Source organism: Chlamydotis macqueenii, chromosome 1, assembly GCF_036417535.1.
Source record: "Chlamydotis macqueenii isolate bChlMac1 chromosome 1, bChlMac1.mat, whole genome shotgun sequence".
NCBI classification, from domain to species: Eukaryota; Metazoa; Chordata; class Aves; order Otidiformes; family Otididae; genus Chlamydotis; species Chlamydotis macqueenii.
The window spans coordinates 119425950-119445639 of NC_141556.1; the positions used below are offsets into that span (position 1 = coordinate 119425950).

Sequence of the window (19690 nt, forward strand, 5' to 3'; positions counted from 1 at the left end):
ACGACTATGAGAAAGCTGTAAACAGTACATGTGGTATATTAAAAAATACATATTTTAAATTTAATTCAAAATAATTTTTTAAAATGACCCCAAAATACACACTAGTTCTATGCTATATAAAGAACAGGAATTAATAAACGTAAATATCTTCATGCTGTAAAAGGTACTGCAAAGACACAGCGATAAATACTGCCTGTAGTAAATGAATCAATGAATATATATTTTAAATTCAACCTTATAGATTCTGCTGACTCTAAATAAGCTTCCATTCAACAGTAACTTTATCTACTTAGCCAACTTCTGCCAGCTACCTCTCCTCTCTTTTAAAGAGACTTTCAGCATCCCTTTAATCACTGAGGCCTCTACAGTGTGTAACAACAAACCACTTCTGGCTTATACCTGCTTTTGCTCTATTTTCCATGCCTTTTATTCAAGAATTTAAATTGGAGAGGAACTGAGGGTCAGAAAGTGTGATGCAAAGCTGCCTCCCATTGAGCTAGAATTTGGACAGATCCTATGCAAAATCAAGACAAGACTTATGCCTGCCTGAAGGATTTGTGAGGAAAATATCTGGATGCTGGGAATTTATGTCAGCTAATTCTGGTTCTTTAAAGATCTTGTTTAACATAATTGTATATACTTTCATATCATCTAGTATAACATGGCTATCATCTGGTTTAAGATAATCGGGTATACTTTCTCTAGAGTCAACAAAGAGAAGGGAAGCTTTTGGAAGAAGATTCATCCAGCTTCTCCCAGACATCTAGCTTCTTTCCGTTAATGAAAGGAAAGCCTTGAGGACCCCAGAATCAGCCTAGGTTTCCCTTTCAGATGTCTGAAGTCAGGCAAACTGAATCACACCTTGTGTTTATGAGTTACAGATACAGAGCAAAGATGACTCATGTCTTTCACAGCGCAACCCCCAGAGTCTCCTGTGTACGCTTTTGATAGGATATCAGTAACATATTGTGAAGAATACCCTCCAGGTGTCTTCTGGAAGATATGCTTGTATTGGGGAATGTGTCTCAAACATATAGGACTTCATAAGAAACCAAGATATTTGGCCTAAGCGTTTTCCACTGGGACTTTTTGAAAACTATGTGACCAGAGTTGGGAGGCTGCAGTCTACATATTTGTCGAAGAGAGGAAGGAAACCTGAAGAAAGAGTCTGATTTATGTCACTTCTTCTACTGAACGGAAAAAAAAAACCACTGTAATACACCATCACTGGGGAATCTGACATTTTTTTTCCCTCAATATGGTGCTCTATAGATTGACAGAAAAAGGCACATAGAGATGTGAGAAACAGATGAATAGTCTAGTCGCTACTGCTGCTACTGCTGCTGCTGTTGTTGTTGGTGGTGGTTATCCTATTACAGGACTGAGAAGACAAAATGTTCATGGGAACAATGTCTTCTGCAGACATCATACACCTGTTGTTTAATTTGACTGCAGGTTAAACCATGTATTCTTTTTTTCCTCTTAGTGGGTCTAAATCAAAAGCAAAAAATGAAACAAATATAGAAGTCTAACAGGTTTAAGAGTATGTTTCTCAAAGACAAATAAGTATACCAAAAAGATCAGTAGCCATCTGCCCCAGAAAGTCCCAGATGTTGGTCAGTTTCCAACACCAATTACATTTTCAAGTAAATAGACTTGAGTTTTGGCCAAATACAAGATTGTTTCCTTCTTCTCCATCATTATTTCACATCTGTTCATCTCCTGCATCTTCCAAACCCAACTGTTTCACAGAAATATTTCCAGGCCAAGATGAATCTTTGCTAGGTTTTCAGCTTCTGTATCTTTCTAAATCCTTTGGAAAAGTCCAGAATTGTAGATTGCAGTTTTCAAAGATTCTTTCAGACACAGGCCACTGCCAGGTACCTGCAGCTGACTGTAGAGTTTGCACTAGGAGATAATGCCTATTCATCACCCCTATTTCAGCATTGGGGTCTGCTATGTGTTCTGGTTCACCATCCAGCTACGCCAGCTAATACTCTTATCATGACAGCATCATCTGGGATCTTTACAGGAACATTCTCACTCCCTTAATCTGGTTCAACAGCACCTTGAATTTCTTCTCCTTCCAGTCCTCAGGCTTCATCTGAGGTCATCTGGGACCTCAGTCAAGGTGGGTTTAGGGGAGAAATCATATCTCAGCAGAATCCCACAACTAGCAACAGTTTGACCAACTAACATTTCAAAACTATTGCCAGGATTCAAGACCAGAGAACAAACTAGTTCTTCTTATAAGAAAAGCAGGTTTTTAAATTTGTACCTGCGTGCTTTTCAAGTTTCTTGTGATACTTGTCAGTCTTTGGGTACTTGTGTTGGAAAGTGAAATGTGATCTGAAAACTTCCTGAGACAGAGTTTTGTTGTGGTGTTGATCACTGGGGCTTTGGGGAACAGCTTCACAGAGGTGCCACTGCTCCATGGAAATTCACTTCATACCGTACAGTAAGAGATTTGGTGCCAAACAGAAAGTTCTTTAAAAGTCTTGCAGAGATATGACTACTGATCACTTGGAAAACTAAGATGAAGCATTTAATCAAAGACAAGGGAATTCACACTTAAGAATTACAATCCCTCCTGTAATGTGCTGAACAGTTATGGGTTTGGTTTGTTCTTTTATTAACAACATGTTTATCAAACGTCATGCCCAAGAGAACCCATCAATAACTTTGCGCAGCACAGACAGCTTTTCGGAAGAAAGCAGTAATGATTACAGTTTAGGTAATGCAGCTTTTCTGATGGAGAAACCATACACTACACAGACACATAGAGCTAAACAGATACACGCACCTTTGCAAAATGGAGAACACTGTCAACTATGAAGAAGTCAGTCCACTCTGCTTAGACAGGAGTGCACTGCATCAGTGAAAACATTCCCCCAGAGCAGCAGACACCTGTGCCATGCTTCCCTTTGCTGTGGAGGTGGTGTGGGCAGCAGGAGCATGTGGAAATAACAGTGCTCACAAGACAACTTATGAGTGCTTGGATGGTGAAAGCTTGAGTGGGCTCATAGCCTTGCAAGAAGGGACCTGTTTAAAAGTTGGGGAAGCCAGAGCGCTGCTAACTGGTAGAGCCATTGCCACATCAGTTACCACAGCAGGTATGCAGAGGGGCCCTGTAACTGCTCAAGACTGCATGTGGTGATGAGAACCTGAGTCACACAACACAAAGAAAGAAGGACAGCAGGAGAACATGCTCAAACAGGTAGTCGAAGATGGTGGTCAGTATATTAGAAGGCTGGAAGTTGTGACTTCTGACAACAGGAAAAAGAGTCCTTGCTCCACTTGCAGATCCACAAATTCAGAATGTGTATAATGCCCTGGGCACTCGTGAGGATGAACAAGACTCATCAGAGGATTCATCAAAGCCACCTGAGCCTTAACGTAGTGTCTCCACAAAAGGAAAAAGGCATATGATAGTTATTGGAGACTCCCTCCTGCAGGGGATGGAGGCACTAATCTGCTAACCTGACCTACTATCTTGGCAATTTTTTTTGCTTGGAAGGCTTTGAGATCTGAAATATATGGAGATATTGCCAAGGTTCATCCGGCCCTTGGACTGTTTTCCCTTGCTACTTTTCTATGTGTCTCTCAGCCTTAAGAAGAGAAGGCTCCAGAAAGACTACTGCCATCCACATATACTTCATCAGATGATACAGAGAAGATGAAGCCCAGCTCTTTTTGAAGCTGCAGGGTGGGAAAAGTTTTGACATTGGAAATTCTGATCAACTAGGGAGAAAAAAATTACCATGAGACCATGGCCAGATATTGGAACAGGAGCTCAGAGGGACTGTGGGATCTCCGTGCATGGAAGTGTTCAAGACTTCATTGGATATATCCCTGAGCAACTTAACGTAATTTAACTTGCTTTGGGAAGGGGGCTGGACTAGGTGACCTCCAGAGGAACCTTCCAACCTAAATTCTGTTACTCTATGGAAGTTTAAAAATGGAAATCCAGTTGGCTGAAATATGTATACAACAACTGAAACCAAACACTGGCAGAGCTAATGTGCAACTGTCCAAGAAAAAGAAACACATTAGATTGCCACCAAGATGTCTCCTAAGCTAGATGGAGGAAAGGCTCCAAAAAAACTCCTATGACATTTTAGGCCATTGGCAGTATTGTATGTCTTTCACGTCTGCACACTTTCTCCACACAGTAGCCCAAACAAGTTCTGCTTTTAGCTTTCACTATCAGGAAATCAGAGGGTGATAGCGAGGTCATCTTATTCCAATCTTAATATGAATGGAATGAAGACAAGAACCAACTGACAATGTCCTGTAAAGGAAAATCACTGAGGAGAGCAGTCTCCATTTATTATCCTTTTATAGTGCAGTTCTACTTACACAACTCCTTTCCATTAGTCTCCAGGCATCCCATGAAGAAAGCAGAAGACCGATGCACAATTTAATGGCTTGCTTTGTTGGAAACAGCAGGATAAGCCTGTTTAATATCTTTGCTCCTATTAGTGAATGACTGACCAACAGATCACCCCTAACAGCAACAGCAACAACAACTGCACTTTCACAGTCAACAAAGCAAAACAGAATTTAATATGTGTACTTCTGATTGAGTGATGCCATACTGTTTGTTGATATCCAAATGATATAGTTGGCCTATATGTCCCCAACTCTCTGTTTTCCCTGTCAGTTCTAATGCTTTCTCAGCCCTTTCTGTGTCAGGAAGTCCTGCTTCTTCACCTTCATTTTCCTGCCTTCTTTCTGTGTTGCTTTTTACCTGTTCTGAGATTACAGTTTTCCAGGCTGGCTAACCATTGCATGCTTTGTGTCACATCGACCTTTTCCAGGCACTTTCTGCCATCTCTAATTTTATTTAATCTAATCTCATAGATTCCTCCTTATGTAACGTACTGACCTGAATGCAACAAGAGGTTGATGGAGTTTTTTTCAGAAATCACCTAAACCTTATTTTCTCTTGCCCTTTTAAAAGCCCTGGCAATGCACATCTACAGTCCAAGGCAGCAGGTGCTGCAGCAACTGCCTAAAGCAGCTCCCCCCACAGTCAGGTAGGAGCCAAACCAGCCTAGCTTCTTTGCTAGGATTCAAAACATCTGCAATGTCTATGGCACCACTGGGAAAACCTACACTGACAGAATGGGACGGCAGCCTGTGCTGCAGCTGACAGCACTGCCTGTTGCTTCTCTGAGGCCTGCACAGAATGAGCGTGATGAGTGTCGTGCTGGTACGCTGGGGATAAGCACGCTTGGAAGGAAGCTGGCCAACATGGGACCATTACTGGTGGTCTTGAGAAGCCAGCTCCTACAAGGAGTCAAATGGAATCAAGAACTGTGGGAATGTGGGCTCTGAGTTAGCACAAAGGATAATCATTTTAACTTAAATTCTGGTATGTTTTCTTTCTTATATTTGAAGAATGAAGGGCCCACTAGGTCATATTTCTGTATTTTTTCTATATTTGCAGAACAAATAAGAGAAAGTTCTGCCTAATAATCCTATACAATAGTATAGGCACAACAATTAAACAGTATGACATTGGATCCTTGCTTGCCTTTTATATTGGATACAGAATAGACTGCAGTGGAGAATACTTTTTATTTTTCACACATTAATCATATTTGTGGCTTGAAACATCCCAGGCAAATACTGTGCTTAGGACTGAAAATATTTAAAAAGGAAATGTCTGCATCTTTCTGTACAGGGGCAGCAGAAGTTTTAACAGCTTCTGCCCTTGCAGAGCAAACTGAACTGTGCAAAAGGCAGCAAATAGTCATCTTGTAATATCTCAGGGTCATATGAGGTTTGTGCTTTGTAATAAAAAGGTACACAATATGACCAACAGAGTTAATTTATTTTCCTGTGGTGACTTATATACCTAAGTAGTGTTCTTGTGTAAAGGACTGTCTTGTTAGCCTTAGTGTCTACAGTGTACTGTATTGACTTGTTCTCAGCATACACATATTGCTTGTAAAATGCAATCTGCAAAGAATATAGCCTTCTCATAAGTTTACCTTTACCACTGTCCTTTTCTCTGTCTCCTCACTGATGCTTAACAACTGAGTTTGCCTTTCTGCTTAAATGATTTTTAGCAAAGTTATTTTGCAACTAGGGCTTTGACTGAAGGAAGAAGTCTGTTCAGCAAGTTTTTTACGGCTCTATACCTCCAATTACAACACTTTTTACTTATGGTGGCAGAAGAGATGATAAAAACACAAGTCTTCTATTTATTCCCCTGCTCACCCTAATCGAAGAGCATTTTCTCTGTCAACTATTTGCCTCTGCCAACAGTTATTGAGGCAAGAACTTCCTTTGGATATATAGAGTGTATCTGCACAGGAGTGCTAGCATTCAAGCACCTCTGTGGCAGACTTGTTTCACTGCAAAGCTAGCTCTGAATAAAATAACTTTTTATTCCTCAATCCTTTTAAGGATAAAAGGTAACAAAGCATTTTGTTAGAAATAAAACTGGGGGAGTGTGTCCTATATTAAATGTGTCCTGAATTCTTGCACTTATTTAAAGATGTCCAGCCTGGCTTCTGGAAACTGACTGCTGGGTGTGATCACTGCCTTACTCACCACACAGGACTGATACAGGAGACCTGCTCTGTAAGCCGCAATTCATGCTGCTCTGGAAAACACTAGTGAGAAGTGGTACAGGGACTATCCTCATACATACATATTGTACATGTATGTACACACATGTGCATGTACATATATACATTTATATGTACAGACACACATACACCCCTTCACGCACACAGGTAACAACAGGGTAAATATACATTCACACATTAACAATTAACAGAAAACACAAACGCTTCCAAGTGCCTCTACCTTGGGCTAAGGTATATGGTGATACCCTCACATCAGGCCATAATGAACACCACAAAAATATAGCAGTAAAATCCAGTACAGGCCAAGACCAGCAAAAAGAGTAACTATTCTTGTCATTGTCCATCACAGAGGTCCTCCAAAAGGTAACCACACAATAAGTGGGCTTAAAAAAATATATATTTTTTTTTTAATATGAGAGAACTGCATAGCAGAGAAAAAAAATTAGGTGGGGATGTTTATTTTCCTAGTGATGTAAGCATACAAGAAATTGTTGCTAGCAAAGCCTCAGGAAGAAACACTGCAGCTTTGTGTGCGGTAAGGAACCAGCAAGAGTCAGCAGCACCACCTGGTGTTCTCTCCAAGCCCCCTGAGAAGCGCTTGATCCCCACTCGAACCAGAGCCTTAAAACCAAGGTTCAGTTCTGTGAACTCCGAACCTTTTTAACCCACTGCGTGCCGTTGAAATGCACGAATGGAAAAATCTCTGGCTAGTTTACATATAAACGGTATGCTCAAGATAGTTTGGCTTGCACGGCTACAGTTATTAAAGTAATGGAGTTAGGAGTCAGTAGTCCCAAAACATAAATGAAGCAAAGATCTCCAACCATTAGCTTTGGATGTGACTAATAAACCCTGCTTATAGTAGGACACATCAGTTTAAGCACAGCCATCAATGGACATGTGTTTTGCCTCTTCTCCCCTTGAGTACGTGCAGAATTAGTTAACTTGCTGGAAGAGTTCAGCCAGCTTTGCAAACAAGCCTGAGGAACTTTTGGAAATTTCCCTGTCAAACTCCTACTTCTGGAACTTCTTGTCTGTTAAACCAAGATTACATTCTTCAACTAGCAATGCTACCTTTGATGGGAAGTCCTGCTTAAAACCTAAATCAAAACCTTAATAAGTACTTTTTCGATGCATATAAAAATAAATATGTATGGATATTTACAAAGAGCAACTGGCCCTTGTGTTTAAAGACAGCTGGATTCCTTTGTTACTCAGAGAGAAAAATACCTGATATTCAATTCTATTTTTCTCTTGTCTCTTTCTCAGCAAGTAAGAGTGTGTTGATCTAGACTGGAGAAATACTCCAAGCACAAATAAGCTTACTCACAAGCAAATATGTTCCTTTATAAGTCATTGTGCTCCTTCACACATGAATACCCAAGCCAAAAAGGTAGGATTTTAGATGAAAACACAACTCAGATTCAGCAATTGGGTATATTAATGCACGCCTCCAGCTATTACAGGGCTCTACTTAGCTTGCAGCCAGTCCTGTTAAAGGTCACTGAGTAAATTCTAAAAAAATCCCATGCTTTAAAAGATGCTCAACTTCAATTGTGAGTTTTGACATGATTTGTAAGTCAGCACTCTGCAATAAGTTTTAAGTACTGCAAAAGTCTTATACGTAGGAAAACCCAAAACCAACTCTCAGTCACCCCATAGCCCCAGGATCGCCCTTCACCCTTGCTCAAGGGGGAAAGATCAAATGGCAGGAAAAAGGAAGTGGCAAGGAAAACATCAAGCACTGAGCACCTGCAGACACACGGTTTCAGTGTGACACAAGTCAGTGCTGCACTTCTGTGGTTGTCCAGCGGGACTTACTGTGGGGTAGGGGTGAGAGCAGAAGACGGTGTATTTCCGAATGATGCCGTTCAGCTTGAGGGGAGGGAGCCAGGACACAAAGACGGTGGAGGCCGAAGCTGCAGCTGCTTTAACACCAGCGGGGGGACCTGGAACTGGAAAAACAAGATGTGTTAGACTGGACAAAAGCAGGCACTCGGTCATCCCAGCGTAACAGAGGAGCAAAAAGAAAAACCAAAATGTGCCACTTTGGTAATTGTGTCCCTGCGTACCAAAGTGGACTTGTGTTAGGAAGCAGATTCCAAGCTGCCCACATGAGAGGAGAGCGTTTGGAGGGCTGTGCCCCCATCCCTAAGAGGGTAAAAGCCCTGCTTCAGAGGGCCCTGAAGCAGAAGCTGGTTTGATGGTTAAACTTTTGTGAAGTATCACCTCCAGCCTGCATGCATAAAAATATGTTAGCTGCGGCCAGTGAAACTGGCAGAATTATAAATTATCAATGTTGAAGAGGTAGCTCATGCCAAATTATTATTCACTGTATAAATAATAAGCATGTGAACAGTTTAATGGACATACACAGTAGAGTTGTGAATTTAATGAAGTGGAGATAGACCCACGTCTAGCAAGCGATGTGACATGTGAGCAGACATATGGCTGCACAGTCTCCTTTCCCCCAGCCTTGCCCTCAGCAGTTCAGACGTCTCTCTGAAACTGCAGGATGTGAACACATATCTATTCCTCTACAGCAGCTATCTATTTAAGCTATTGAAAACTGTCACAGAAACAGATAAAAAACCTCCTCTCTAAAACCACATGGAAAAAACTTCAGCCAGGAAATGATAAAATCTTGGTATGTAATCTTAACTATACCTCTTTACATGCTTGCATTTAGATAAAGACTTTAATTTAATGAGCATATGTTATTTTTCAAACACACATTACACTGTACAATGTTCTTAAGCTTTGGAAGTACTCATACAAATGCGAAAAAATTTCTGCATGACAGAATATCTGTCGTAGTTCAGCCCCGATCGGTACCAGACTATGCAGTCTCTCTCCCGCTCCCCCCACCCTCCGAGAGAATAGGGAGAGATGATATAAGGAAAAACGGCTCAAGGTTTGAGATAAGGACGGGGAGAAATCCTTAAAGTTACCATCACGGGCAAAACAGACTCGACTTGGGGAAAAATACTCATTTATTTCTAAAACTAGCAGGAGAATGAGACAGAGAACAAGATAACCTCCCCCCACCCTTCCCTCTTCCCGGGCTTAACATTCTCTCTACCACCTTCCCCCTCCCCGAGTGGCACAGGGGGGAAGAGGGAATGGGGGTCACGGTCAGTTCATCACGCGTTGTTTCATGCCGCTGCTTCATCGTCGGGGGAAGAACTCCTCACATTCCTCCCCTGCTCCTTCGTGGGGTCCCTCCCACGGGCCACAGTCCTTCGTGAAACTGCTCCAGTGTGGGTCATCTCTTCCATGAGGTGCAGTCCCTCTAGAACAGCTGTCCCAGCAGGCCCTCCACGGGCCACAGCCTCCTTCAGGCCTCCACCTGCTCTGGCGTGGGGTCCTCTACGGGCTGCAGGTGGATCTCTGCCCCTCTGTGGACCTCCATGGGCTGCAGGGGGACAACCTGCTCCACCATGGTCGTCACCACAGGCTGCAGGGGAATCTTGGCCAGGAGCCGCATTACTCCTCCCCCTCCTTCTTCACTGACCTTGGCGTCTGCAGCCGTTCCTCGCAACAGGCTGGCATACGCCTCTCAGGATCCTTTTTACATCTTATTCACTTCTCATCTCCTCTCCACTTCTTACAACCGAGCTAGGCCGAGTTGGGCCCAGTTGGCTGCCCGGCGGGCGGCCAGAGGGTGAGGCCTGCAAGGCCCACAAGGCTCGCGCGTGCCCCTCTCTGCCCCCACTCAGCTGCTTCATATCTTCTCCCTCTTTTTTTTTCTGTTTTCCCCTTCTTAAATACGTTATCGAAGAGGCGTTATCACGGGACATTCTGCTACCAATTGGCTCGGCCTTGGCCAGCAGTGGGTCTGCCCTAGGCCCGGCCGAGTCCACTGAACAAAGGGAACAACTTCTAGCAGTTTCCTACAGAAGCTACCACCTTAGGTCCACCTCCCCCCCAAACAAAACCAGAACAATATCACATTACACATAAGCTGCTACTTAAACAAAATAGTGAGGGCTACAATTAACATTAGAATAATTTTTTTAAAAGCTTCTTGAAAAAACTCTACTTCTGTCAACAGCAAAGTATTTCAAAATATATTTAAAATTATAAAATAAATAATTTGAAATAAATTTTCAATACTGCATGTGGAGAATATTCTTGTTAAATTGTTAAAATAGATATGTTATACTGGAAATTACTACATACGGTACTAAAGAAAAAATGAAACATTTTGATGGACTCTGTTGTCTGCAGAACTTTTGGTTCATGAAAAATCTATTTTTTTTTTGTCTAATTCCAAGCAAAACAACAAAAATGTTAGAATTTCCAGTAAAATTATCATTCCAATGCTTGGTCAGCTTTCCTTACTTTCACAGAAGACAGTTATTGTGGTGGTTTTATATTTTATTGTGTTTTTCCATGGAAAAACCCTTGTCCAGCAAGCTGATCTTCATAGACGGGTCCTTAATCTTGGTTATACCTCATTTAAGTAAGTAGATATTACGATGGTAAAAAACTTTGTCTATAAAGAGGAGCCAGACAGCCTGGGGTCTAAATTTGCTTAGCTCTGCAGCTAGCTACTTCAGGTTGTAAAAGCATGTAAGGAGAACTTCAGTTTTATATCTGTACAGGTACTACTGGCAGATGTAAGAAAACTGATAGATAGGCACGACTCAGTGCAACATTTCTGAATATGCATTTTCTATTTTTAGAGTGTTGAGAAAGCTAATAAGGCATCAAGTGAGAATGTCATGATTATAATTGCATGCAAACCTAGCCCCTCGCTGCAAAGGGGCTAATTCAGTTAGCAGGTCTATCCAATGCAGAGTAAATATTGATGCTTGACAGCATTCAACTTGTTATTTATACCCAGCTCATTAGAAATGCTATTTGCTCCTGCTGCTGTCGAGTGAAAGCCAGCTCTCCAGGGTAATTACTTAACCCACGGGAGGATTCCTTTATGGTTAGTAATGTTTTCTGGAAATCACTGCAAATAGATGTATGAAGTTAAAGTAATTTATTGTTAAATTAGGGTGTGATCTATAGGGACAGGTTCTGACAGTAATCGGTCATGGCTGTCAACTGCTGAGGCATTAACTCAAAATTCATCTAGCATTTTGCAGTTAATGGACATATGTGGAAAATATTGCATGCCATTGGGCTGCTGTATTTCTGTCTAGTATGCAGACTAGCAGAAAGAGGGGCTAGAAAGAAAGTCAGGAAGTCATATAGTCAAATTGCTGAAGCTTTTCTAGTTCAAAGACCCCTCTGCCTCATTGTGGAGTGGTTGGAATCAGGCAACAGTTTTTGCAGTGGTGTCAAAACCATTCTGAATGTTCATTTATTACTCCTTTTGTCTTGGATTGTGCGTGTGGAAATGACTGTGGGCAAGTGTTTACATTTCCTTAGTAAGAATTCTGCAGACTGTCATCTGATGCCTTACAGACCACCACAGTCCTCTGTCCAGAGGATAAAGTCATTGCTCAAACTCATACTCTGGACCTAAACAAGATTATTATAAGTTAGCTCAGCATTAACTGAAGCATTTGTTAGTAAACATGGATTCCTTGAGTATCTGAAGAAGCTGTGGTGGAGGAATGTGGTTTTCCAGATTTCTGTGGAATTCCTCTCCTGCCTTATCTTGGAGAGGAAAGTCCGCACTCTTGCTATGCTAACTCAAGGTATTTTCTGTCATTGTCATTGCATCCTGTAGCCTTACTAGCTTCAGTCACTATGAGACAGCAGTATCAGGAGACCTGGGCTGTCTTACTGAGTTCTCCATGGATCGTTATTTAGCACACTGATTCCCACAGATCCCAGCAAAGACAAGTTAAATGTGTACAATACCATAGTTTCTTTCTTCCATGGTCACTAGGGTTAAAACAACGGTAAGAAGTCAGAGGACAACCACGGCTGAGCACAGAGAAGCTGAGGACTCTTTCTAGCCAACTTTGCAACCTCCAAGGGAGCAGATTTGGCAAATTTAAGATCAAAGATGGCCTAATTCTCTAGCTAGCAAGGCTTTGAAAGGCACAGAAATAGCATGTTGCTTTCACGTGGAGGAGAACACTTTGTATTCTTGACAGTGCAAGTGAAATGCTAATGCAGAGAAGGCAATTATGCTGAAAGGACTAGTCTGGGAAACAGTATTTAGATGTGTTGGAAAATGGGGAGGAGCTCCAGGAACTTTCTCATTCCCCTTCTCATGAGCAGCGAGACTATCACCATTTTTCTTCACAGTACTGAACAGCAGGGAGGCAAATGCACAGAGCACGGTGCATTTAAGAGCAATATCACCAATATATCAGAGAACTGAGCCCTGCTCCATAACAGATTTTTAATTCTGCACTACACAGGACTATCTTATTGACTGTTACATTTAAGAAAAACAAAACAAAAGAAACTCCTGACTGCTGCTTGTAGTGCCTTTGTTCATGTAGCTATCCCACCTACAATTTGGACCTGTGCTCTCCAGAGTACATTCACTTGTGTTGTCCACCCCTCATTCACGTCGAACTGGCCTCATATTAACCACACCATTTCTATCAAATCCAGCCAGTTTCACAAGGGCAACATCTATTATTCTGTACCTTTTTTTTCGTTTGTCAAAAAGATAAAATTTGAGATCTCTGACAACAGAAAAAAACGCATTAAAGAGTCCTTAAGGGCAATTTTCCATCATAGTGCCCAAGTGACAAACTGCACAGCCATCCTCATCAGCTGAACGAGCCCAAGCAGAGCTCTGCTCCAAAGAGTCCTGAACATGCACTTGATTGGATTTATATTTATTCATTTTAGAATAAATACAAAGCTTTGTCAGATGGTATCTGTATATCCATCTCTCTCACGCCAATCCCAAGGAAGCTTGCTGTCCAGAGAGAGAAAGGAGAGGAGGAAAACCTCTCTGGATTCAGATAGAGTTCTTACAATAATGCTGGCAGAGGGGTTTAGTGTTACTCCTCCTTCCTCCCTGCAGCCACTGCCTGCTGCTCCCTTGCTCTGAACATTGACCTCAGTGGCAGAGGAAAGCTGGAAGAATAGCACTGTTGCACTGAGTGAAGACTTCTGTGACATACAAACCGCTTTCCGTGCATAAGAATGCATTTTCTCAAAAGAAACTGATACGAGAGAGAAACATGCATCCTCCCGCAACACAGAAACCCCAAAAGCAACCTCTTCAGACACTCAGTAAAAGAGTAGGGTAAGGGAGAAAACCGCAATGAATTATCAAAAATTGAGCACTTCTGCTTGATTTATTTTCCAACAGGAGAAACTTCAAGAAGAGTAGTTTCTTTTTCTGAAGGCTAATGGGGAAAAAAAAACCCAAAAACCAAAACTAGACAAAACCCATAAATATGATCACATTGAAAGGAAAGCCAAATTGCCAATTGTAGGAAGATTTCCTTGGGAAGGGAGTCTGGGATCCATGTCCTCCGCTAGCCAGTTCTGCCCAAGGTCAGAGGCGCTGCTGCCGGCTGAGGTGCTGCATCACGTGTCGGGCATTTAAGGGGAGCAAATTCATTGTCTTAACTACGGTTTTCTCATATTGCATTTGCAGTTCAGAAACAAAGAGGGCATTTGTCAACCCCCCATTGCTACAAAGTGGAGTAGCTTTCGAAATTGTACTTTCAACACAGCAAGGAAGAGAATTTCAAGAACTACTTTAATTTTTAATGATTTAGTAAATTAAGCCCTCAGGTGAAGAGGACAATCATCTTATTAGAAACTGCGAAGTGGAAAGGGTAGGGGACAAACCCACAATGAATTTTTTAAAAGTGGGCATTTCTACTTGGCTTACTTTTCTGCAAGGAGAAACTTCAAGTAAAGCAGTTTCCTTTTTTGAAGGCTAATGAGGGGAAAAAAAAAGCTAGACAAAAGCCATAAATACAATCACATTGAAAGGAAAGTTCATTTCCTATTACTTGCTAGAGCTGCTCCCATTTCCTAAGCTGATCAGCAGCAGTGTCTGACCTCTGGTGTCTAAAATCAGTATCAAACATTACAAGAAACGGAAGCGTCAGCTCATTTCATCCAGGCTGACTGCTTCACTCCCTGGGTTACTCTTATTTTGCTACATTGGAGATTTCAACCCTGCTAGAGAAATTTTGGCCTGCTGTATCTAGCTGAACACCAACAGAGAAGCCACAGGAGGCTGTGATCTGCCTTTCCACAGCAGCAGTGGAACACTCTGCACCACTGATTTCACAAAGAAAAGGTTCTCCTAATGTAAAATAAATTATAAAAGAAAAATAAATTAATGGCATGATACGGCATATTAGTAATAATGGGGCTTGGCAGCCATTTAAAAATATCTCAGATACACAGATTTTGTTAGAGGAGGGTGGAATATCTTGTGTCATAATTTTAGCCAGAGAAGGTCTGGAAGCAGAGATATAAGGTTTCCACACCTTGTTAAGATTGCAATTGTTTGTATTTCACATGCTGAGAGAATGTTCAAACTAACTTTAGGGCAGGATCTTTCAGATGCACTGAAATTAGTCCTACTGAATAATTCTCTACAGGAGCCTCTTTCCTGTGAAAATTCCAGAAATGTCTGTTCTTTTGGAGGAATGAGGCACCTGTTACATGCATACAGTTTGGCAATATGAATGCACTTTTCCCATTTAACTTCCACAGCCTTAAGGATGGTTAGACCTTGGGCTTTGGTTTTGGCTTGTGTTTAACAGCAGCCCTTTATGTATTCCACTCTAACCTTTTACTGCCTTTAATGAAAAGTTGTGAAGCTGAAGGAAAACATGGAATCATTGTATTGTCTGGAAACACCTTTCAGTTCAGTTTTCTGGACAGAAAATTTAATGAGTGGAACCACTTCAAGGAATCAGAAAACATCTGAAAAAGTTAGGCAGGCTGCCTCAGGGTGAATTATTGCTGAAATGACAGAAGGATTAAAGGTGAGCGATGAGCCTTTGCAGAGCAGCCAAACACGGTCAGAGTCTATGCATTTCTCAGGGCCTGTCTGACCTCAGAAAGGAAGAGAGCAAAAGAGCCACCAAGAATCAGGGAGAAGCAAACTAGGAAGATGTGGGTTAAGGGAATAAAAAAATTTAAAAAATGGGGACTTCCAATGTTTCAGAACTGTTGCAAACTGGAGACAGATCACGGGAGATGGACGGGTGTATGTGTCAAGGGAGGGAGTGATGGGCACAGTAACCCTTCAGATAGGAAATGCTGTTATAAAGCAACAAGTTACCCATCGCTCTCCCTGGCCAGCAAGGCACAGGGAAGTACTCAACCCACTTCGCAGCAAGAAATTGCATTATGGTGAATCCTTAGCTAGTACAGGATACTTAGTGAGGCTATGGAGTCCTCATCACTACAAATTTTGGAGCATGGGTTAGTAAATACCAGCAATTGCTGAGATGTATCTGATCCTCTTTAGAGCGGGGGAACAGTCTTGGTGAAGTGTCAGCAACCTTTCAGGAGCGGTACACCATGTTTTTGTCATTGGCACTGAGAGACAGAGGTACTGCTGGCATCACTTCTGCCACCTGATCAGTTCCAAAAGCTGAAGGAACCTCATACAGAGACAAGATGTTATCTGCACCCAGGCAAGTTTTGGTAGCTTGCAGTTCCCATCAAGTTTTTAACTCAAGAGAAACCAGTGCATAGCATTCCCAAAGAGCCGTTACTACTTCTTTGGCATATATGCCATGAAGTACTGACCCAGGAGCCACGGGTTGTCTCTACAGGTTGGCTTTTCAGGGATTTCGGGAAGAATGCTCCTTATTGTCCTCTGACATCAGACTAGCTGGCCAATTTGACACATAAGGCAACAGGCTGCAATGTTGCTCAAAGGCATAGACCAGCAAGCACATTCTTGCTGTCCTCAGAGGTGCTTTGACATGAATTATATCTCCTCAAGACCAGCCTGTCCCTGAGCTCCCGGAGTAGTGTAGGACAATCCCCCTTGTCTGCTGGTGACTCAAGTCCCAGTCCGAAGGCACTGTGGTGACAGTCTTCATGTTCACAGACTATTCTGAGAAAACCTGCCATGCTGGGATCTACTTGACAAAAAGTAACTTGAAAATGCAGCAGGTCATCTTACAGTTCTCTTATTTTTTAGATTTTTCTTTGAAACAAAACCACCCAGCTCCAAGCACTAGACATCTCAAGAGCATCTGACTGAGGACTTAGGTGCTCCAAAGTAGTTGTTAAAGGATTTTAGGCTTTGCGTCAGAATGACCTAACATTCAGTGTTTAAGATACACAAGTCTATAGCTGAGCAAATTGTCCTTGACAGTTTCAGATTAGCTGTGGTACCTTAAGATAGTTTAAAACAGAGCCATTATTGCAAGCTTATGCAAGATCTCAGTGATAGCCTACATCTAGCAAGACCAGGAAGCAGACCTACATTAACCAGCATTGCTATGTGCCTAAACTTCCTCAGAGTTATTTACCAGTCAAACATTACTCAGGTAACTTCATTGCTAGGACTGTGTGCATTTGTATTTCTGCCAAAAATTCTTGATCCAGATTTTAAAAAGTGTTCAGGAATGTAAAGATATATTCGTAATCTCATGGGATTTTCAAGCCGTCAAACAGGTTAGGGACAAAACTCCCCCTGAATTTGAAATTCTAGTCCTTGAGAAATACATTAATATGTAGCACCCTACTAAGACAACCTGAAGTGATTTCCATAGTTAAAGTTATAAGAAAGTGATTATGAAATCCCGTGTGTATGTGTGTATATAGAATCATAGAATCATAGAATGGTTAAAGTTGGAAGGGACCTTCAAAGGTCATCTAGTCCAACCCCCCTGCAAGGAGCAGGGACATCCCTGACTAGATCAGGTTGCTCAGAGCCTCATCCAGCCTGGCCTTGAACGTTTCCAGTGATGGGGCTTCCACCACCTCTCTGGGCAACCTGTTCCTACAACTCTCATAGTAAAAAATTTTTTCCTAATATCCAATCTAAATCTACCTCCCTCTATTTTAAAACCATTACCCCTCGTCCTATCACAACAGGCCCTACTGAACAGCCTCTCCCCATCTTTCCTGTAGGCCCCCTTGAGGTACTGGAAGACCGCTATCAGGTCTCCCGGGAGCCTCCTCTTCTCCAGGCTGAACAGCCCCAACTCTCTCAACCTGTCCTCATAGGAAGGGTGCTGCAGCCCTCTTATCATCTTCATGGCCCTCCTCTGGACTTTCTCCAACTGGTCCATGTCCTTCTTGTGTTGGGGGCTCCAGAACTGGACACAGTACTCCAGGTGGGGTCTCATCAGGGCAGAGTAGAGGGGCAGAATCACCTCCCTCGACCTGCTGGCCACGCTCCTCTTGATGCAGCCCAGGATGCGGCTGGCCTTCTGGGCCGCAAGGGCGCATTGCCGGCTCATGTTAAGCTTCTCATCCACCAGCACTCCCAAGTCCTTCTCCTCAGGGCTGCTCTCAATCCATTCCCCGCCCAGCCTGTATTTGTGCCTGGGATTGCTGTGACCCAGGTGCAGGACCTTGCACTTGGCCTGGTGGAACTTCATGAGGTTGGCACGGGCCCACCTCTCCAGCCTGTCAAGGTCCCTCTGGATGGCATCCCTCCCTTCCAGTGTGTCGATGGCACCACACAACTTGATGTCATCGGCAAACTTGCTTAGGGTGCACGCTATCCCACTGTCCATGTTGATGACAAAGATGTAGAACAGGACCGGGCCCAGCATGGACCCCTGAGGGACGCCACTCGTGACCGGTCTCCACTTGGACATCGAGCCGTTGACCACCACTCTCTGAGTGCGGCCATCCAGCCAACTCTTTATTCACTGAGTGGTCCATCCATCAAACCCATGCCTCTCTAGTTTAGAGAGAAGGATGTCGTGTAGGACAATGTCAAAAGCCTTGCACAAGTCCAGGTAGATGATATCCGTTGCTCGTCCCTTGTCCACCGATGCCATCACCCCGTCATAGAAGGCCACCAGATTGGTCAGGCACGATCTGCCCTTGGTGAAGCCATGTTGGCTGTCACCAACCTCCTCCTTGCTCTCCATGTGCCTTAGCATGGTTTCCAGGAGAATATCCTCCATGACCTTGCCAGGCACAGAGGTGAGGCTGACCAGCCTGTAGTTGCCCAGGTCCTCCTTGTTCCCCTTTCTAAAAATGGGGGTTATGTTCCCTCTCTTCCAGTCATCGGGGACCTCACCAGACCGCCACGACTTCTCAAATATGATGGCCAGTGGCTTGGCAACTTCATCCACCAGTACCCTCAGGACCCGCGGATGGATCTCATCAGGTCCCATGGACTTGTGCACCTTCAAGTTCTTCAGATGTTCCCAAACCTGCTCTTCAAGTACAATGGGCGATTCTTCATCCTCGCAGTCCCTGCTTGTGCCTTCCACAGCTTGGGTGGTGGGACAAGAGCTCTTGTCGGTGAAGGCTGAGGCAAAAAAGTCATTGAGTACCTCAGCCTTCTCCATGTCCTGGGTAACCAGGACACCGGTTTCCTTCCGGAGGGGGCCTACATTCTCCTTGGACTTTTTGTCCCCTACATACCTATAGAAGCTTTTCTTGTTGCTTTTTATATCCCTGGCCAGATTCAGTTCTGTCAGGGCTTTAGCCTTCCTCACCCAATCCCTGGCCACTTGCACAGCCTCTTTGTGGTCCTCCCAGGCTCCTGTCTCAGCTTCCACCCTCTATAGGCTTTCTTCTTCACTTTCAGTTGGTCCAGGAGCTCCTTGCTCATCCACGCAGGCCTCCTGGCCTTTTTGCCCGACTTGTTCTTCATTGGGATGCACTTCTGCTGAGCTTGGAGGAGCTCAGCTTGGTGGACCAACTTTCCTGGGTCCCTCTTCCCTCCAGGGCCACCTCCCATGGCACTTGGCCCATCAGGTCCCTGAAGAGGCCAAAGTCCACCTTCTTGAAGTCTAGGGCAGAGAGCTTGCCATGTAGTTTCCTCGCTGCCCCATGGATCTTGAACTCCACCGTGTTGTGGTTGCTGCAGCCATGGCTGTCCTTCAGTTTCACATCCCCCACCAGTCCCTTCCTGTTGGTGAGCACAAGGTTGAGCATGGCACCCCTCCTTGTCGGCTCCTCTATCACCTGCAGGAGGAAGGATTCCAGGAACCTCCTGGACTGCCTGTGCCCTGCTGTGTTGTCTCTCCAACAGA

The 19690-nt window shown here is 43.3% G+C and overlaps 1 protein-coding gene across 2 annotated transcripts in view; it reads right to left on the reverse strand.

Moving 5' to 3' along the window:
• Positions 1-19690, reverse strand: part of DSCAM (DS cell adhesion molecule) — a 401860-nt gene that overhangs the window by 70791 nt on the left and 311379 nt on the right. For both annotated transcript variants that reach the window (XM_086739932.1, XM_086739937.1), the window contains one exon: positions 8424-8557. In XM_086739932.1, the coding sequence (XP_086596058.1) occupies positions 8424-8557 (134 nt within the window). The remainder of the gene's footprint in view (positions 1-8423; positions 8558-19690) is intronic.